The sequence below is a fragment of the Paramacrobiotus metropolitanus genome, unplaced genomic scaffold, assembly GCF_019649055.1.
Source record: "Paramacrobiotus metropolitanus isolate TYO unplaced genomic scaffold, Prichtersi_v1.0 Parri_scaffold0000482, whole genome shotgun sequence".
NCBI lineage: Eukaryota > Metazoa > Tardigrada > Eutardigrada > Parachela > Macrobiotidae > Paramacrobiotus > Paramacrobiotus metropolitanus.
In genome coordinates, this window is record NW_026570702.1 from 1 (window position 1) to 17,472 (window position 17,472).

Genomic DNA, 17,472 nt, shown 5'->3' on the forward strand with positions numbered 1-17,472 from the left:
TGAAGATGTTCACTGACAGAGCCAGAAATCTTCAAAATTTACGTGAACACATTTAATTTTTGCAAAGAGGGCTTATCTTTTGCGTGTGTTTTGTACCGTCGTACTTGTACATTGTACATAACGGCAGTATGCGAAATAGCGTGAACCGTTTATTCGCGTAGACTTGACCCCGAAGAGGCGTCAAAAACATGAGAACTCCAACACATCCAACCAACCCAAAAAGTTACCACGAGAATTGAGTTAAGCAAACTTAAGGAAGATATTTTACATTGTTTTGGTATGCAAATCGCAAGCACGAACTATTATTACGGATCCCGTTAAAACGGCAACTTTAGCGCGAAGCCAGCGAACGGTTTTTAATAAAACCAGCCAGAAATTTCAGTAAAAACTGCATTAATTACTAAAAACAAGCTAACATTACTGGTATAAACAACATTTAATTTTTAACTGTAATCAAAGTAAGGGCAAACGCAGGGCTGATATCAACTTAGTGTTATGTGGTTTAAGATAAACTTACCCGCGGAACGCGAACTAGCGCTCACTATACTGCAAGCATGTTTAGATATTTGTAAAAAAACCGAGTGGTTAAAAGTTAATAAAAGGTAATCGTTATTCGTCTACCCGTTAAGTAAATTGACCACTAATCCCCGAGATGGCGTTTAGAAGGCCAACGTGCCAGAAGGGCGGACGGGTAGTTAATCGAGATAAGAGCCAGCGAAGAAAACAAGCTGCAGTTGTAAGTAAAATGACGAAATGCAAAAACAGAAGCGAACATTTATGCAGTTATAGTAAACGAGTAAATTGTCCACAAACTGTTGAGCCACAGTTTTGAAATTTTGAGCATGTTCTGACTACAACGTAATTAGGATCGAATGCTTTAAAATCTCCCTATTTAACTGCTGCTGCCATTTTAAATGCCATCGTGCCTACTGAGTACTAGTGGTAGCCCTTCGCTCCGATTTTCTGTTCCGCGACACATTTAAGCTGTTATAAGAGCACTCTTATTTCAGGCAGCGCTGCTGCTAACAATTGAATTAATTTTATAATTATATTGCCGCCTGTAAGTAAGGCCAATACGACTTCCGGCACGATAGCATCGTTGTAATCGGCATCTAAAACCGAACTAAAGCTTTACAACATTTTAATGAAAGAACAGCCAGAAGCTGGATAATTCCAAGAAAGAGGGGAGTATTGGGAATTTTTAAACACAAGTTCTCATCTACGTGAACACAGGCACCTTTACGTGAACACACTTTGCGTTACGTGAACACAAGTTTGCAGGCCCTGTGTTCACATCGCAAGTAATCACGTCAAACGGAGAATTTCACGTCGCTCAGCTCTTCACTGCCTGGGGAATCATCAGATGCATTAAAGAGACGTTGACTTTTATGCAGCTGTTGATTCCCCAGGCTGGGTCGCGGCCTTCACGCGGTGTCGATACAGCAGGAATGGACGGCCTTTAAAATTAAAATAGTGGTAGAATTAGCGACGAGGCAGTCTGGCACCAAGGTTTATAAACCGCACGGCAACGGAGAACTCCTGAGTCCCGAATAATCGCGGCTCAAGCGAAAAGACTAAGGCCTGGTCTCATATCTATAGCGTATCGCGCTACGGTACAGTACCGTAGCTAGTTTCGTTACAGTACAGAAATGGGACATTCTTTCGTGCGCGTCACCAAGATACAGTACAGGCTATGCACATCGAAACTGGGCTCGCTATCGGTTTCCTGTATCGAATCTCTAGCTTTGGCGCCGTATCGCTGTACTTGCGTCTCATCGCTTCGATCGCGTCTTGCCGCGCATAACGTTTTCTGTACGAGCACCTTTCAGTTCGTCAGTTCTCGCTTTTTATCGTAGAAGTTCGAGACAAATCTTTTAAAGTTATTTTTTGTTGGTTGAAAGTGGCCTAATTTAGGTATTAATTAAAGTATAAATTTGCAAAGATACATTTTTGCAGTGTCAGTTTTGGCCTTTGCGATCGCTTTTGGAAGCAGGTGGTTTTGCCTTGCGACTTGAGAACTGCAGTAATTAAAGTCTATCTAGTGATTGCAGCTCTTTAAAGTCTATCTAGTGATTGCAGCTCTTGCTGTCATTTTTGCATCCAGCATCCCTTCATTATTTCTTGTAACTGTGGAATATTGCTGGTTATTAATAGTGACAATTTCTGAGGATCACCCTTCGATCGAGCAGGTATATTAAATTATCGCGCTGTTGCTAGCTTATGTACTTTTAGTATCGTATGGTCGAATGGCGACCTGCAGACAACTTACCATTAACATGATAAGTATTCGCAACTGTTTCACTGTAGCTGTCAGTGTGAGTTGACCATGCTCCAATTCAATTTTGATTAGTTCTTTTCTAACTGCTTACAAAACTTTTCCGCTTTGTAAAACGGTGTCTGCTTCAATTGATATTTTTTACACTGCAAGCCCGAATGTCTTGCCAGGTAATGGATGGATAAAAATCATAAAAGAGCTGCAGGTTTATCATAATCCACAAAAGAAATCAGTTTTTCTTCGCAGACCGCGGTTATCTGTGGATGGACAGCTGAAGTTCTTCGTCAATTTACCCTAGCTTTTACAGCCTTTATGAGCAAAAGTAAGTACCACTGGTCATAATAAGCAGTATTATAACGATTTACAAACATTTACAAAAAGAAGCACATACAATAATCCAAATTTCTTGATTCTCGTGTTTTTTTCTGCTCCATATATTATCTGACCAGTTACCGCGACGATGTCTCGTGCTCCCAAATCCGCTCCCCTGTCTCCCAAAAAAATGAAGTGAGTTGTGTTTAAAGCCTATGTTGCACTTTTTTTCTCTAACCGATGGCTGCAGATGTGCCCTCCCGGTGACAGCTATGTATGATCGGTTTCTCCACAGGTGGCTGGTAGCTACTCGCATCGACCGCGAAGATGAATTCAGACGCTGTACCAGTCAGGCAAAGTTTTGGGCAAAAGTTCTTCAGGAAATGCAAAGCGTGTTTAAAGATGCCCTGGGCAATCGCACCAGCGAAAACCTGAAGATCTCGTACGAAAATGCTTGGAAAAAATATAAGGTAAATTACTTTTCTGAAAATTTTCTCTTCTGTCTTCTGGCTTGTAAGCGTAATTATGTCTAATTATTTATTATTTTTCACACATGCCACCAGTAAGTGAACTTTTAACAGAAAATTTTAAAAGCTGAACAATAATTTGTGCGTTGTCTGAGATTACTTGCAGGCCGAGAAAAAACGGAAAAATGTCACCGGAGAAAGCGGCGAAGTGAAATACCATTTATTTGAACTCTTTGACAAGACATACGGCGACCGGGATGATATCGCTTTTGCCAGTAACTCAGTAGCGTTGGGAAGCGGTTCCGCAAGTAATGTTCTGGAAGATATCGGTCGCGAGGACGGTGAAATTAATTTAAGGTGAACAAATACATATTATAATGATATTATCATGTACTGAGATACCGCCTTTGTGATCTTTAAACCTACATGGTAAAACCAAAATTATTGGATTATGCTAATTTAGTGACGACGATACGCCGGCGGAATATTCTGTTGGATCCCCAGCTGGAAGTGCGGAAAAGCCTAAGAAGGCTAAGAAAAGTGAAAAGCGAAGCGCGGCTGGCGAGACTGTTAAACTCATGACACGATCCGTAGCCATCATGGATGACATGCGAACGTCCTTGACTGAGATGGTCAAGCTTGAGAGAATGAAGGTTGAAATTGCGAAGCTGAAGTTTGAGCGCCAGTATAATGTCCAGGTTGAGCTGGGAGTGGAGGAAGTTGTGCAGGCTTTAGAGGAAGAGTGAAATTTAAGAAAGATGTAGCGAAACCGGACTTTAACGTTGTGAAATTACTGTGGTTAAAGTATGTGGAACGGTGAAATTCTGGTGTAATTATTTTTGTTGTACTCTGGTAGTTACTGAAAACTGAAAACCCCGCTTTATGAATAATGAGGCTTAATGATGATGCAAATTATAATTTTAATTTATGCACTTAATAACACTGAAAGTTTTCATAAATTCACACAAACGGCGGAGTGCGGCAACTATTAAGCTGCTTAAATTGATATTCGGACACATTAATTTTTAAGCACGGAGAACCGCCAAAGAGTAGTAGCACGCAAATGCGACAAAAAATAACCATCTAACATAACCTAACCGTAAGCCGTACTGTCACTCAATCCGAATGCCGACAGGAAATGTCGAAATGTGACGGAATTCCATGATGAGAAAGCATGCAATGAATTTATATCTTACACAGACTGAAGGAGACCATGAAAAAGAGCGCCGCTTCAACCGTAAGTAGACCTATAAAAAAGGAAGAATTAATTACGTTTCGAGCTGCAAACTTGAGAAGGGCAGAAATATTGTCCGCTTCGGAGACAAACTACTAGTATGTACGAATATCAGTTTTTTTAAAAAAAAATAAAAAATAAACCGAGGCATACGTTGGTGTAGAAAAATATTTTTACAGGCATTTCAATAAGATTTCATCAATACACTACAATTTATAAAACAAATACTGCGCTCACCGATTTATTATCCCTGCGAATCTGGCAGCATTCGCGCTACGAGTGCGTTTTTGAAGTCACCCAACGTTCCTTCGTCAACACCATCGTAGTCATCCAGATAAAAGTCTTCAAGATCGTTGTCTATATCCGACGTAAATTCGCCCGCGGACTGGATGTCCAAATTATGAAGAAGACAGCAAACTATAATAATGTGCTTAATGGTGCACATGTCGTCATAATCCAAATAATTCAAAATTTTAAATCGCCTTTTCAAAACCCCGAACGCTCTTTCAACAACTTTTCGCAGACTTGACTGAATTTCGTTGAATTCTTCCTGTTTAGCGGATAGGCGGCCGTTCTCTCTGAACGGTGTTAGTACTTTTCGCGTCGCACGGTAACCACCATCACCTACAAATTACAGGTACTTGTAAAGCAAACACCTCGTACTCACATACATGCAAGTGCTTACACACAAAGTAATAATTATACGTAGTTGTTAGCATATACGCTTACCCAGAATCATCCAGTTCTCTGGAATTAAGGCTTCCAGTCCCGAATTATCGAAAACATTCTGATCGTGCACTCGTCCAGGAGCTCCAACGTACAGATGGATAAATTCCAGTGAAGAATTTACGCAAGCCTGTACATTTAAAGACAGTTCTCCTTTTCTATTCACATAACTTTCTGGGCGAAAGTGCGGCGCCATTAATGTGTGTTCCATCCACTGCTCCCAGTATTTTGGGCATCCACTGAGCACCATAAAAGCAGTCCTTTTCTTCAAACTCACGAGCCGAGCGTATCATGCCTCCTTCATCGGGAAAGTTAATCAGCGACCAGTACTCATTCTTCATTGCATTCAAAAATATCCGAAAAGCACGACTAGCAGTGGAACGGGATAAACCATGGAGTTCACACTGAGACCGTACCGACGATCCATGTGCTAGCATATGAATGCAGGCAGCTATTTTGCACTCTGTTGCATAAGGTTTTCTCGTCGTACTCCGTTCAAAATAAGGCCGTAATTTTTCCACAATTTCACGAAACACATCCGGATTAATGTGGTACGTCTCCAAGAACAATCGCCCTGGATAACGGTTGTAGAGATTCTGTGCAGCAGAACGAATTTCTCGTCGATTAACATTTTCATTATCCCCGCGAGACAGAAGTCCCTTTCTGCACTCAAGTCTTTTAAACCCCCAAATAAGTTCTGAATCACACTACAAACCCGGACATGCATACGGCGCCCACAGTGTTTGTAGTGCTTACTTCTGTCATCCGGAAGAAATGCAATCATGCTCCATGTTAAAAATATTTCCATAAACACGAAAGAAAATGAAACCTCATTACAGTGATTACACGAAAAAGAGTTTTTATAAAATTTTTATAACAGAGATACCAGGAAGCCAACCCTCTGAGGTGGCTTCGCGTACAAATATCGTTTTCTTTGTTTTCGACGGTATGCGATAAAAGGCGCGTTACCCCGCTTGATATGAAGAAACGCAGGGTTAGTACAGGATACGGATACGGTGCGCGAAGCATCGTATCTACCCGTTGCGAATATGGACGCTCTGGGATACGCTGCGTACCTCTGTCCCGAATCTTTTCAAGGGTAACCAGGTACGCGAATCGAAAACCGGCATACCGTATCCCGTATCTGCTGTTTTGAGACGGTGGTGTACTGTACGGAAGCTAGATTCGCTATAGATATGAGACCAGGCCTAAAAACTGCAGATGGGCGTAGTGCTGCAGTGGACGCTGCTGGGATGGCGCATAAATCAAAGTGAGACGGATCAACGATCGGCAGACGGGAGAAAGAAAGAAATTTGTACAAATGAAAAATACTACTGGAAGCACTCCGTGGTTCCTTCCATATGATTTCCAACCGAACAACTCACGACGATCATCGAACCAGAGTTACCAGATACCAGAGAGAGAGAGAAAGCAGCGTTCATCCGAACGTTATGAAGCGGCGGTTGTCATACGGCCGGCAGCCAGAAAACATTTCCGATCTAGAAACACCCGGGCGGTCGATATGGCGACAGAATCCTCGCGCCTAGCGGAAATGCGTGTGCTAAACTGCTAATAGATTTCTTTCTTTCAGGGCCAAGAAATCATTTTTATGAAGTACTAGTGAGTCGGCGAAGTCCGCCTGGGCAGGCGACCGGGCGCCGTAAAACGCATTTAATCAATGGAGCAGACAGAAATTCGTTAGACACACGCTCTGTCTAACTCTGTACTCTTGATTAAAAGCGGTGCCCGTTTTACGGTTTACGGCGCACTTCGCCGACTCACTACTGATTGTTTATCGCCGCGAGATACAAGAAATCGCACGCTTTTCAGATCTACAGACAGTCAATCGCAGCAATACAGTAGACCAAGGATATTACGAGTACAAATAAAACAAGGACCAAAAATCACTAAAGCTCACCAAAATCTGCTGCCAAAACATTCCTGGAAAATGGTTCGAGTGCACGGTCTCCCCATGACTTGTATTAAATAGGCAACGACGAGTTTATCACAGTGTCGCTTTCCTTCTTTTGAGTGCGACTTCGTGAAGTTCCGTGGTGTGCACGTTGTTTTGTACGTGCCGGGCGAAGACCCCGGGCGTTCTCCACGTTCTGATTTTTCTTCAAGTCAACGAGGTTGTTGAGCAGCTGCATGAAGCGCTGGAACACCGGACCGGCATGGTCGCTAAAAGCCCGCGCTGCTGCGGGCGCGATCTTGAGGCATTTGTTAATGTGCGACTCCAGAGCGAAGCGGCGCGCTTGCGGCGTGTCGCCGGTGATGTCCGTGCCCAGGAGGTCAACAGCGGCGTACCAGGCGCCGCGGCGGCCGTCCGATCGCGCCGGGTACTGGAAGGGATTCGTTTGAATGACGGCTTCCAGCCGTGCCACCATTTCGGGTTTATCGTAACGGAAAAAGGCCTTGTTGTCCTTTTTTCCTGTGAAGATGCCACGCAAACAGGTTAATATTAATCCGGCCGTTTTTCCAATTATGATAAGGTGAAATCAGAAATTAAAAACAGTTGTCCACGATTCGACCACAAATAACTTACTGATTTTCGTTCAATGCCATCAGCTGACACTCTACAGAATGTTTCGTTAATTGAAATTCTGATTTTTCATTTAATGGTAAACTTTTTTTTGGTTTCTCTCGTTTAACGTAACTTGCACGAATAACGTAACTTGCACGAATTTAAGTTTTTGTCGAAATATGGTTTGATTCTTGTGCTAGATCGAATGGGAAAAAGGCGAAAAAGCGATCAACGATTGGTAAAAAATATGTACCACATCGTGTAATATGATAAAAAAAATATGCGAAACCAGTCAAGCACTCACTTCGCGCGGAATCATCCTGAATGAGGAAATCGCCCATTGCAACGCCAGCATCTCCCGGCATTGGCATGTCGAATCCTTCCGTATCCGAAGTCCGACTACACTGCGCTGCATCGGCATCAGCTGATGATCCCGGCGGTATTTCGGATTCTTCCTCGTCTGTCCATAAAAATTCATCAGAATAAAAATATTGATTTAATTTTAAATATGTAGAAAAACTTCGATTTTCTAATATTTCGGTCACTTTGCTCATCGTCTTCTGCGATTCGTTGGTGAGCAGCTTATGAAAACGTTTAGACAAAGTAACCGGAACAAACAAAACTCAGAATAACTGACAAAATTACCTTGCAAATCAACTGCGTCCGTCTCAACAGTTTCTTCAGACGACTTATGGAATGCACTAGTATGTCGCCGCAATTTGCCCTTGGTCCGATAGCCCACCCGGCACACATCGCACTTATACGGGAACTCTTCCCGCTGCTTCCCGTTCAGGTAGTCGTACGCCTTCTTCCGATTCTTCTCCTTCATTTCCGTGCTGTGCACCTGGCGCTTGTGGTAGTTCAGGTTGGAGACGGATTTGAAGCTCTTCCCGCACAGCTCACATGGGTGATTGAACTCGGTACTGTGCGACAGCATGTGTTTCCGCAAGGCGATGGGGTTCTTCTTAACCACACCGCACACCGTGCAGACACTGACGGCGGTGCTGTTGTGCATTTCGCGGAAGTGTCGGCCCAGAGTGTGCTACACGTCAAAGGTCTTGGGGCAGTTCGGATGCGGACAGATGAAGCCCGCGGCTTGTCGGTGCTGCACCGCGTGCTGACTCAGTTCTGTCCCGGTGGAGAACAGCTGGGCGCAGAACAGACAGCGCAGAAAACGGTGGGACTAAAACAGCGCTACATGTACAAGCTTGTCCCGTAATTTCTATCGCTCTGTCAGAGAGGCAATTTCTCTCTATAGAATCGTTCCAGAAAACCTTTCGATACAATTTGTATGCTTTGCGGATAGCCTAGTGGTACCTCGCTCGGTGGAGGGTTCGATTCCCTCCATCGCCAGATTTTTTCCGAAGTTCTGTGCGAGCCGAGTTCTGGTCAGACATTGGTACAACTCGGCACTAACCTGATCGTGGTTCCGCAAACTTGGCTCCGATGCAAATTCTTTCTTGCACTCCCCGCACACGAATTTCGATGTCGGATCGTCTGGCTTCTCCGGATGTTTTGCCTTGATGTGCTGTTCCAAGGAATACACGCTAATAAACAGCCCGCAATCCGGACACTCCTGCCGCGGACGGTAGGCCTTCCGGTGCTCCGCCACATGGGCGATCAGCGCGGCCACCGTGGCGCACTTCTTCTGACACGCCGGACACGTGGTATCGCCGCTCTCTTTCACCTGTATTATGCTTTTATTATCGTACTTCAGTAGCCGAACACCAATAACGGACATATCTTATCAGACTATAGGATGTTACGTGGGGCCTTATGGGCGCCCACGTACCTTCGACGGCGAAACAGCGGCGAACCGGATGAGGCTTTAATGCCGAAATCTAATATGCGCACCGTGGCGCAGCAAACACCAGACTCAAGAGGAAGGATTCTGCAGCCAGTGCAACTGTGCTGCAGATCCGTAAAAACACCGAAGAAATGTATGGGGTGGAAATCCCCAGAACAGCAAAACACAACGGCGAATGGCCAATCATGAGGGCGGAGCTATCGGCCCTCACATCCCTGTACTGTCCAACACTGAGCCCCTGCGAATTGCATGAAAATGGCGTTATGCGCCGTAAATAAAAAAGTGTATGAAGTCAAGTCTATGCATATGCAGCAGTATAAGTAACACAGAAATAAATGAGAAAAAAAACACTGCGTAGTACAGGCCCGTCCCTGTACTACGTCCAATTGACGTTACTACCGGATACACGGTTCCACTTCGGGCGGCTCACGGTCATAGTACAGGCCCGTCCCTGTACTATGTCCAAATGACTTTACTACCGGATACACGGTTCCACTTCGGCCAGCTCACGGTTCCGTTCGGTCAGTCCAGGTCAGGTAATTTGATCCGGTCGGCTTAGTCTTGTCGGCTCGAATCCGGTTCGGCTCAGGTCGGGTTTCCGGTCAGGTCGGCTCCGGTTCGGTCAGAGGTCGACCTATTGGGTCAACGCACTGTCGCGAAAGATCCAGGGTCCAACCCGGAAACGGGTAAATTCCACAAATTCTTCAGCAGGGAAAGGTCACGTTCTGGGGAAATTTGGGCAGGGGTTTGGGGCATCGGTACGCTCGTGACCCTGCAAAAACATAAATACGCTGCTCCGGTGGGGATAATCCACTGCTCCGTCCGGGGAAGGTCGCCGTCCCAGGAAATACGGGCAGTGCTGTGGTGGGGGGGAATTCTTCGGCGTGGTGCTGGTGGTCGATCCGGCCGTAGGGATCGGAGTTGGTGCTGCTGGTCGCGGTGTATCCGTTCTGGTTTCCCGCTGAATCCAGGCCGCGTCCGCCATCGGCATCGCAGGAGACGATTCTCGCTCCGCGGCATCATCTCCATCGCCTTCTGGTGGAGGCATCCAACGCGTTCTGCATCGGGGTGCATTCTGCACGGCAGGTGGGTAATCCCGGGGCGCTACGGATGGAGCTCCATACCGGGTTAACCCCCGGCACAGATCGTGCCCTCAACCACGTTCTGCTTTGGAGCCACAGACTGTGGGCTTAACCATGATCGGCTACCATCACCGGCCCAGAACGGAGCCTTTAGCCTAAGCCCGCAGACCGCGGCATTTAACTACTTCTGCTACCAAAGAACATCACAGAGGCAAGCCACAAGGATGGCCGCCCGTGGGTATCCCAGCGAGGAAACTGCAGACCGCAGCCCTAACTACGATCTAGCCACTAACTGGACCCTCAATAAGGGATACAGTAGTAGTCTCCCGCAGATCGCGGGTAGCCACGATCACGCTACGGAAGGAACAGACTGTTCAAATACCTACCCGGACCCTTGAAGGCTCCGGAGTAGAGGCCCAACAGGCCTCCACCTATGGATGAAATTCTAAGTTCCGTCCTCTAGATGCGGGGAGCAACATTACCTACATCTGGGGAACGGAAATACCCCCGAAAGGAAGGATCACGGCATCGGAGGAAGATACATCACCTTAAATGCCTCGGTCCAAGAAACAGAGTCCAGAATAGTGGACCTGACCGGACCTGAACCCTCAGAACGTCGGACAGTCACCCCGGGAACCCAATAGGTTCCGGGGGAAGCGCTCAAAGAGGCCTGGAAACGCGGATGTGGACCGGGGAATGGAATCCACATCGGCGTTTCCCGGAGTGAAGCGTCGACCGGGACTCTCACCATGAGGCCACCGCCCAGAGGCAAATACCTTTCTTGAGAACCCAATAGGTTCCGGGAGCGGTGCCCAACAGGCCGCCAGTAGGCGCTCGAAGCCCTATCCCCCGCGGATGATCCGGGCAGAACTGAGACCTCGTCGTCTGCGAGGGATAACCTCCGCGAACCCTCGGCCACACTGGACCGGACTTGGCAAGCACGTTGCTTGGACGGCTCAGTGTGACCACCTAACGGAAAGGGCCAACGGTGCTTTTGGAAGAGAAGCCTCCTAAAACCAACGACCCTTCGTACGAAAGGCGGTTTGTCTGCACAGTACAGCACGAGCTGCTGTTCTGCACAGGCAACCCACTACGGCAGAAGAGCCTGCGACCCTCGGATGGATCCTCGGATGAACCCGATAAGCACGAGTTCAACTCAACTGGACCGTACCGGACGTTCCCCCTGGTTTCCCCTGGCTGAACCGGACAGCATGTTCCGGTCACGGGCGACAATGACAGGAGGCTAACCGAGCCAATAAGCGAGGATACGCAACGTCACTGACGGAGCCTAGATACGTGACGGTTTGGCTGGCTTCAGCTGAATCAGCCACTCCGCCACCGTCGACCACTTCGGCAGAGCCTGTGGAGGAAAAACCATAAAAATGTCCCGGACCATGTTGGATCCCGACCAGGTGTTGTCCCTGGCTAGGGACACCCCGACGTCAGGAGTGGAATAGCCACAGACCGTGGTCCGAACCACGAATCTGCTACGTCAACGGGACGAATCGCACGAAAGGCGGGTGGCTAGCGGCGAGCTGCGCAGACGCAGCTCGTCCCTGGTCAGCCACTCCGGCAGAAGGATCCCGGCCAGTCCTCTAACTGGGACTTCGGAGCCCAATAGGCTCCCACCCATTCAATCCAGCCAGGACTTCTACGGCAAAGGAAGCCTTAAACTCTCTACCGATGAAGCCTATGATAACCTCCATCCTCATGGAGTCAGAATAGCGGCTGGACAAGCACAACCGCACAACACAGTTGTCCATGTTCAGCCCTCCGGCAGAAGGATCCCGTGGGACAGGTCCCATACCTTCGACCACAGAGCCCAATAGGCTCTCACCCATTACCGAAATGCGGGTCACGGAGCTAGGGAAGCAACTCCTCCTTAACCCCGGCCCCGCAGGACTTACCCGTGGACCCTACCAGCCCGGACCTTGTCAGCTTAGGAAGCAATGAAGCCCTATACTGATGAAGTACAGGTGAAGGCCTAACCATTGGACCCTTCGTACGAAAGAAGGTTAACCAGGGGCTCCCAGCACAGTCTGCTGGGTCCCTCTGTTTAAACCCCGACCGACAGAAGGATCTCGGTGGAATAGCGGTTCCGTAACTCGAACCGTTAGAGCCCAAAAGGCTCTACCCACCGACCGAATGTGGACCGCGTTGGCCTGGAAGCAGAATCTCCTGACCACTCGATCCACGGGACCCAATCCCCGGACTTCAAACCAAAGAGAATTCCGCTAACATGGCGCGGAACACGTCACTGCCGCGTTCAACGCCGTGTTTGCCAATGCACCCATGGGTAACCCGGGACTTGGAGCATTAGCTGGCTGTACTTAAACCAGCGCTGAGCCCAATAGGCTCTGGCAAAAGATACTGACTCCACCCGGGATCCCTCGTACGAAAAGCTACGAACCATTGTGGAGGAGGGTAACCCGCTCCGCTCCAATGGCTCGTCCCTCCGGCAGAAGGACTCCGGACTTCGGAAGACGCCATAACGCAGATCGCATTAACCATGATCTTCACCTCGGGGCTGCTTGCAGAGACCCAATAGGTCCCTAGCATAGCTTAGTCCCTAGCATAGCTTGAACCATGATCTCTACCTGTACGGTACTAGTAGAGGCCCAATAGGCCTCTAGCCCGGAGAAACCCCCTTCGGAACGGATGGATCGGGACATTAGGGCTCACTCGCACTTTCCCCCAATTAGTGAAATTGGTGGAACGTGGGAGTGACCGGCATGACCATTCACCCGCGAACCGGACCATGGTCACCTCACGGAACGTGTCAGGACATTAGAGCACACGCGTATCCTTGCCCGACCTCGAAGAAGATCGAGTAATGAGACGCGTCCGGCATGACTACATGCCCGGTGGAAGCATGGAAGATTCCCAATAACTCGGCAAGTAGGCCCAATAGGCCTTGGCCGTGTGGATGAATTGCCCCCAAGCCCCCGGAACGGATCGGACGTAGAGCGGCGCGCCAGTGGTTCGGTGTAGAAATTCCACAACGTACTGCTTGCGGGCCACTTCGACGAGAAATCCCGGAGTATGGAAACGGAAAGAGCCCAATAGGTTCTATCCGACCCCCGGAAGGATGTACAAAGACATCAGGGTACGCGGGTGAATGCATGTCGGCAAGACCAGCTTATGTGCATTCCTCCGCGTCCGACATGACTGTATGCCCGGAAGGACGCTACGGATACCAGTGAAACCTGCTGGATTACCCGGATAGGATCCAGAACGGACCTCCCGTGGAGAATCCCACGGTACGAACCGGCCAGAACGGACGTGTTCCCCGATGACCAAGACAGGATGCTTTGATACCGGCATCTCGGGTGTTCCTGCCTAAGTAGAAGCACGGGATCAGCCGAAGGGCGGACCGGAATGGACCCCGTCTTTACAATCTTAGCTTGCCTACCTCGCGGCTTAGACCCAATTAGGTCTGATACAGCCGCAGGAAAGCCTCTTCTTGCATGCTTTTCGCTAGTCGCCCTGTGAAAACCCCCGGCATTACCGACCATGGAGGTCGGACTTCCAGCAGAACATACCAGAGGTATGTTGGGCCAGTTTCGGTTGGTTCCCAATAGGAACCCCCGAACCAACAAGGACCGACATCGGACTCTACAGCCCAGAGGCTTATCACCACATCTGCAGGGCTCGGACCCTGCCCAGAGGCTCTGCATCCCGGTAACAACCCTATCCTCAGCGCCCAATAGGTGCCAGAGGACCATTTAAAGGGTTTTCGCCCGGGTGGATCCTCCATCAGACCATCAGCTGAGGCTCGCCATCGGACTTAGAACTTCTACCCGGGGGCCGTCAGTGGACTTAGAATTTTTCCCTTCAAAACCGGGGCTACCCTCGGATTCAACCCTTGGACCCTGGATTTGACGACAGAGTCCGGCATCAACCCTACCCTCAGCGCCCAAAAGGTGCTAGAGGGCTACCTAGAGGTTTTGCCCGGACCAAGTACCCAGCACATCGCGAAATCACGATCTAACGAAGCAGCCAAGGATCCCATCGGACTTTACCTCAGTAACCGAGGTTGCGAATGGACTTTAATTTTCTGACCGAGGTTAACCCTCGTACACAGAGGCTACCCCGGCTCAGACCCTTTGAAGCCTGACATTAACCGGTCCAGGTTGCAAAATAGGTGACAGGACGCAAAATTACGGTTTTTGTTCGGACGAAACCCTGGAAAACCGGTACTTCACCGGAAGATTCCCCTTGATAAGACCCAATAGGTCTTATTCCTAACCTAGAGAGGATGCCTTACGGCTTTCGCGTACTGCGACGGTGCCTCTCCATTCACCTTACCGTACAAACCCCGGCAACGGTGGTTCCATTCAACTTTAACCGGAGGATCCCCGGTCGGAATGTGAGTTTCATGCCCGTTTCTCACCCGGCTCATGGAGATCCATGTCTTAACCCGAAGTCATTTGGTCGGAAGTAAGTTTCGAGCCGTTTCTTACCCGACCCTCGGTGAATCGAACCGGAAACACCGGGTATCTCGAGAACTGATGCCTCGAACCCGGATGACCGGACATCCAGTGGACTGGAGCCCCCGTGTGTGGATTAGCTCTAGTCGGAATGAGCACCCGGACTAAAGTCCCGGACCAAAGACTTTGAGTTTACTTTTTTTTTTACTCGGAATGATGTTCTCATTTTTAGATCTGCAACAGATCTCTTTTATTAACCTGCTCACCAGGAATTGTGATGTTTTTTTACTTTAACAAGAGAAGAGATAGAGATTGATTAACACTATTTTGTTACTTTCGCCGTTACGGATCATCAACAGAAGCCTACACCGGTCCAACTACAACACCGACCGACCTTCGGATTTCTGCCGTGAGTTGTTCCGCCACCACGGGTCCGGAGGAGAGCGCGGTGCCGGAAAGACCCACGCCGGACACCCCCGAGGCGATGTCACCGACCCCAATAGGGTCGTGGGGAGCGGCACTGGGACGGTAGGAGTCGGTCCTTCGCAGGGGCTCGGACTCCGCCCAGAGGCATGTTGGGCCAGTCGCCATGGCAGCCTACGAGTATGGCAGCCAGCGACAGTCCCGCTTCCGGTGCATGGCTCAGTGGTACAATATCGCACACACTCACGCCTGCACGCACTCGCTTAGTCGACGCCGAATCACTGGCCTCGACTCCGCCTTGCCACACCTACGGCTTGACGTCTCGGCCAATCAGCGTTCGCCATTCGCTCGTGCTGGATCTGCCCAGTGCCGCATTAGGCTTTTCTATGTTATGGCTCGATCTGCCATTCATTTTCATTCATTAGCGGATCACTTGCTGTTCTGACATGATACTGGCCACATCGAGCCTTCATGTGCTTTGTGTTTTGGTTCTTGCCTTATTGATTCCTCAATAAAGCCTTGTTCTCACACTCGTGAGCCTTTGTTCGTTAGCTGTCACATGGTTCGTCAGCTGTCACATGAGGGCCGATAGCTCCGCCCTCACAAGGAACATTTTATTATAATTTTGAAAAGTTTCGTATTTTTTTGGTTTGATTTTATGAGATAAGAGTTACTCGACCCCAGGAGTCGAGTCCAGGACATACAATCTTAAAGCCAGAAGTACTACCACTAGGCTATGGGCAATTAACAAATTAACATTAAAATATTTTATTATAATTATTGCAACTACAGCAGTCAAACTGCATTACTGGCGGCTTTCACAGGCTACTGGAAAATCTGTCGGTTATTTGAAAATTTTATACGTTTTTTGGTTTGATTTTATGCGATAAAAGTTACTCGATCCTAGGAACTGAACCCAGTACATACAATCTTAAAGCCAGACGTAATACAACCAGGCTATGGGCAATTATCAATGTGGGATTATTATCAATGTGGGATTATTATGGGACCGTAGCCAAACCGCATTAGCGGAGATCACTTAACCAGGCTTACCTTGGTGGGATTATGTCCACGCGTGTGCAGCGCCAACAACTCCGCCGACTCGTAGCAGACTTTACACACCGTGCAGGCATGCAACCGCTTCGTCACCGGTTTGCGCGCGTCACCACTCCGCCGCAATGTCTCATCGGACACCGAATGGGGACTGCCGACGCTGTGCACCTTGGCCTTCTCCATGAAAATTAGGGTGTTCAGAAGTTCCATGTAGCGCTGGAACACCGGCCCCGCGGCGTCGTTAAACTGCAGCGCGGTTATGGGTGCCCGCTTCAGACAGTCCCGAATGAGGTGCCGGAAGGCGGAACGCGTCTTGTAGGCGGTGGTCGGGCCCACGAGACGGAGAGCGGCGTTCCAGGCGTCTTTGCGCTCCGCACTACCCGCAGCGTACTGGTACGGGTTCACATTAATGACGGCCTCCAGACGAGCCACCATTTCGGGATTATCGTAAGCAGAGTGGCACATGCGGGGCTTTTTGGGGGAGCGGGTCCGGCGACTCTCCGTTTCTGCAACAAAAAACCACACGGTGAATCGATAAAAACAAGGCGAAAAATCTGACTAACTATTCGGAGGAATATTCGTCCCATCGTCGTCGCCAGCATCCGCCGCCAACGGCATGTCGATGTTTTCCGTCTCCGACGTCGGACTGCACGGCGACGCATTAACATCAGCAAATGATGGCGACGGTATTTTCGTTTCTTCCTCTTCTGTCACTATAAATTCATCGGATAATGAGATTTTTTGGTAAAAATACATTTACTTCAGAAAGCGTTTTATAATATGGTCACTTTGTGGGACTTGAAATGGCACAGTTCATGATTTGCATATCCCCATCGGAGGGATCTCATGGCACTCCCAGGATTATGAAGATAGCCTTTTCAGTCAAAAGAGATCGCGGTAGGGGGTCAGAAATTTAAATCAAATTTTGATAATTAATTTTTGATCGTGTACTCAGGACTTTCAAGCAAATCGAACTAGTTTGAATACGATCCCTTGAGCGAAGTTTCTACTGATAAAACTATCGTTTCTGACAGTTTCCTTGTGGTTAGAAATCACGAAGTGGGGGTAGGGGCTACCATTTCAATAAAACATAAAACACTCAATAAACAACCACAAAACTAACCCATTATAGTAGGGTG

At 48.4% G+C, this 17,472-nt stretch overlaps 1 protein-coding gene across 1 annotated transcript; it reads right to left on the reverse strand.

The window, feature by feature from the left end:
* Positions 1 to 8,580: 8,580 nt before the first annotated feature.
* Positions 8,581 to 17,460, reverse strand: LOC129602464 (replication initiator 1-like). Its single transcript, XM_055501483.1, has 5 exons — positions 17,457 to 17,460; positions 16,897 to 17,046; positions 16,334 to 16,839; positions 8,956 to 9,225; positions 8,581 to 8,721 (listed from the first exon to the last, which is right to left on the reverse strand). The coding sequence occupies exons 1-5, from the start codon at positions 17,458 to 17,460 to the stop codon at positions 8,581 to 8,583; spliced, it is 1,071 nt and encodes a 356-aa protein (XP_055357458.1).
* Positions 17,461 to 17,472: the final 12 nt, after the last annotated feature.

Excerpts from the sequence above, each read along its gene's own strand:
- LOC129602464 (XM_055501483.1), bottom strand. Across the intron at positions 16,840-16,896 it reads GACGAATATTCCTCCGAATA|AAACGGAGAGTCGCCGGACC; the intron begins GTTAGTCAGATT and ends TTTTTGTTGCAG. Across the intron at positions 8,722-8,955 it reads GTTTGCGGAACCACGATCAG|TCCCACCGTTTTCTGCGCTG; the intron begins GTTAGTGCCGAG and ends GCGCTGTTTTAG.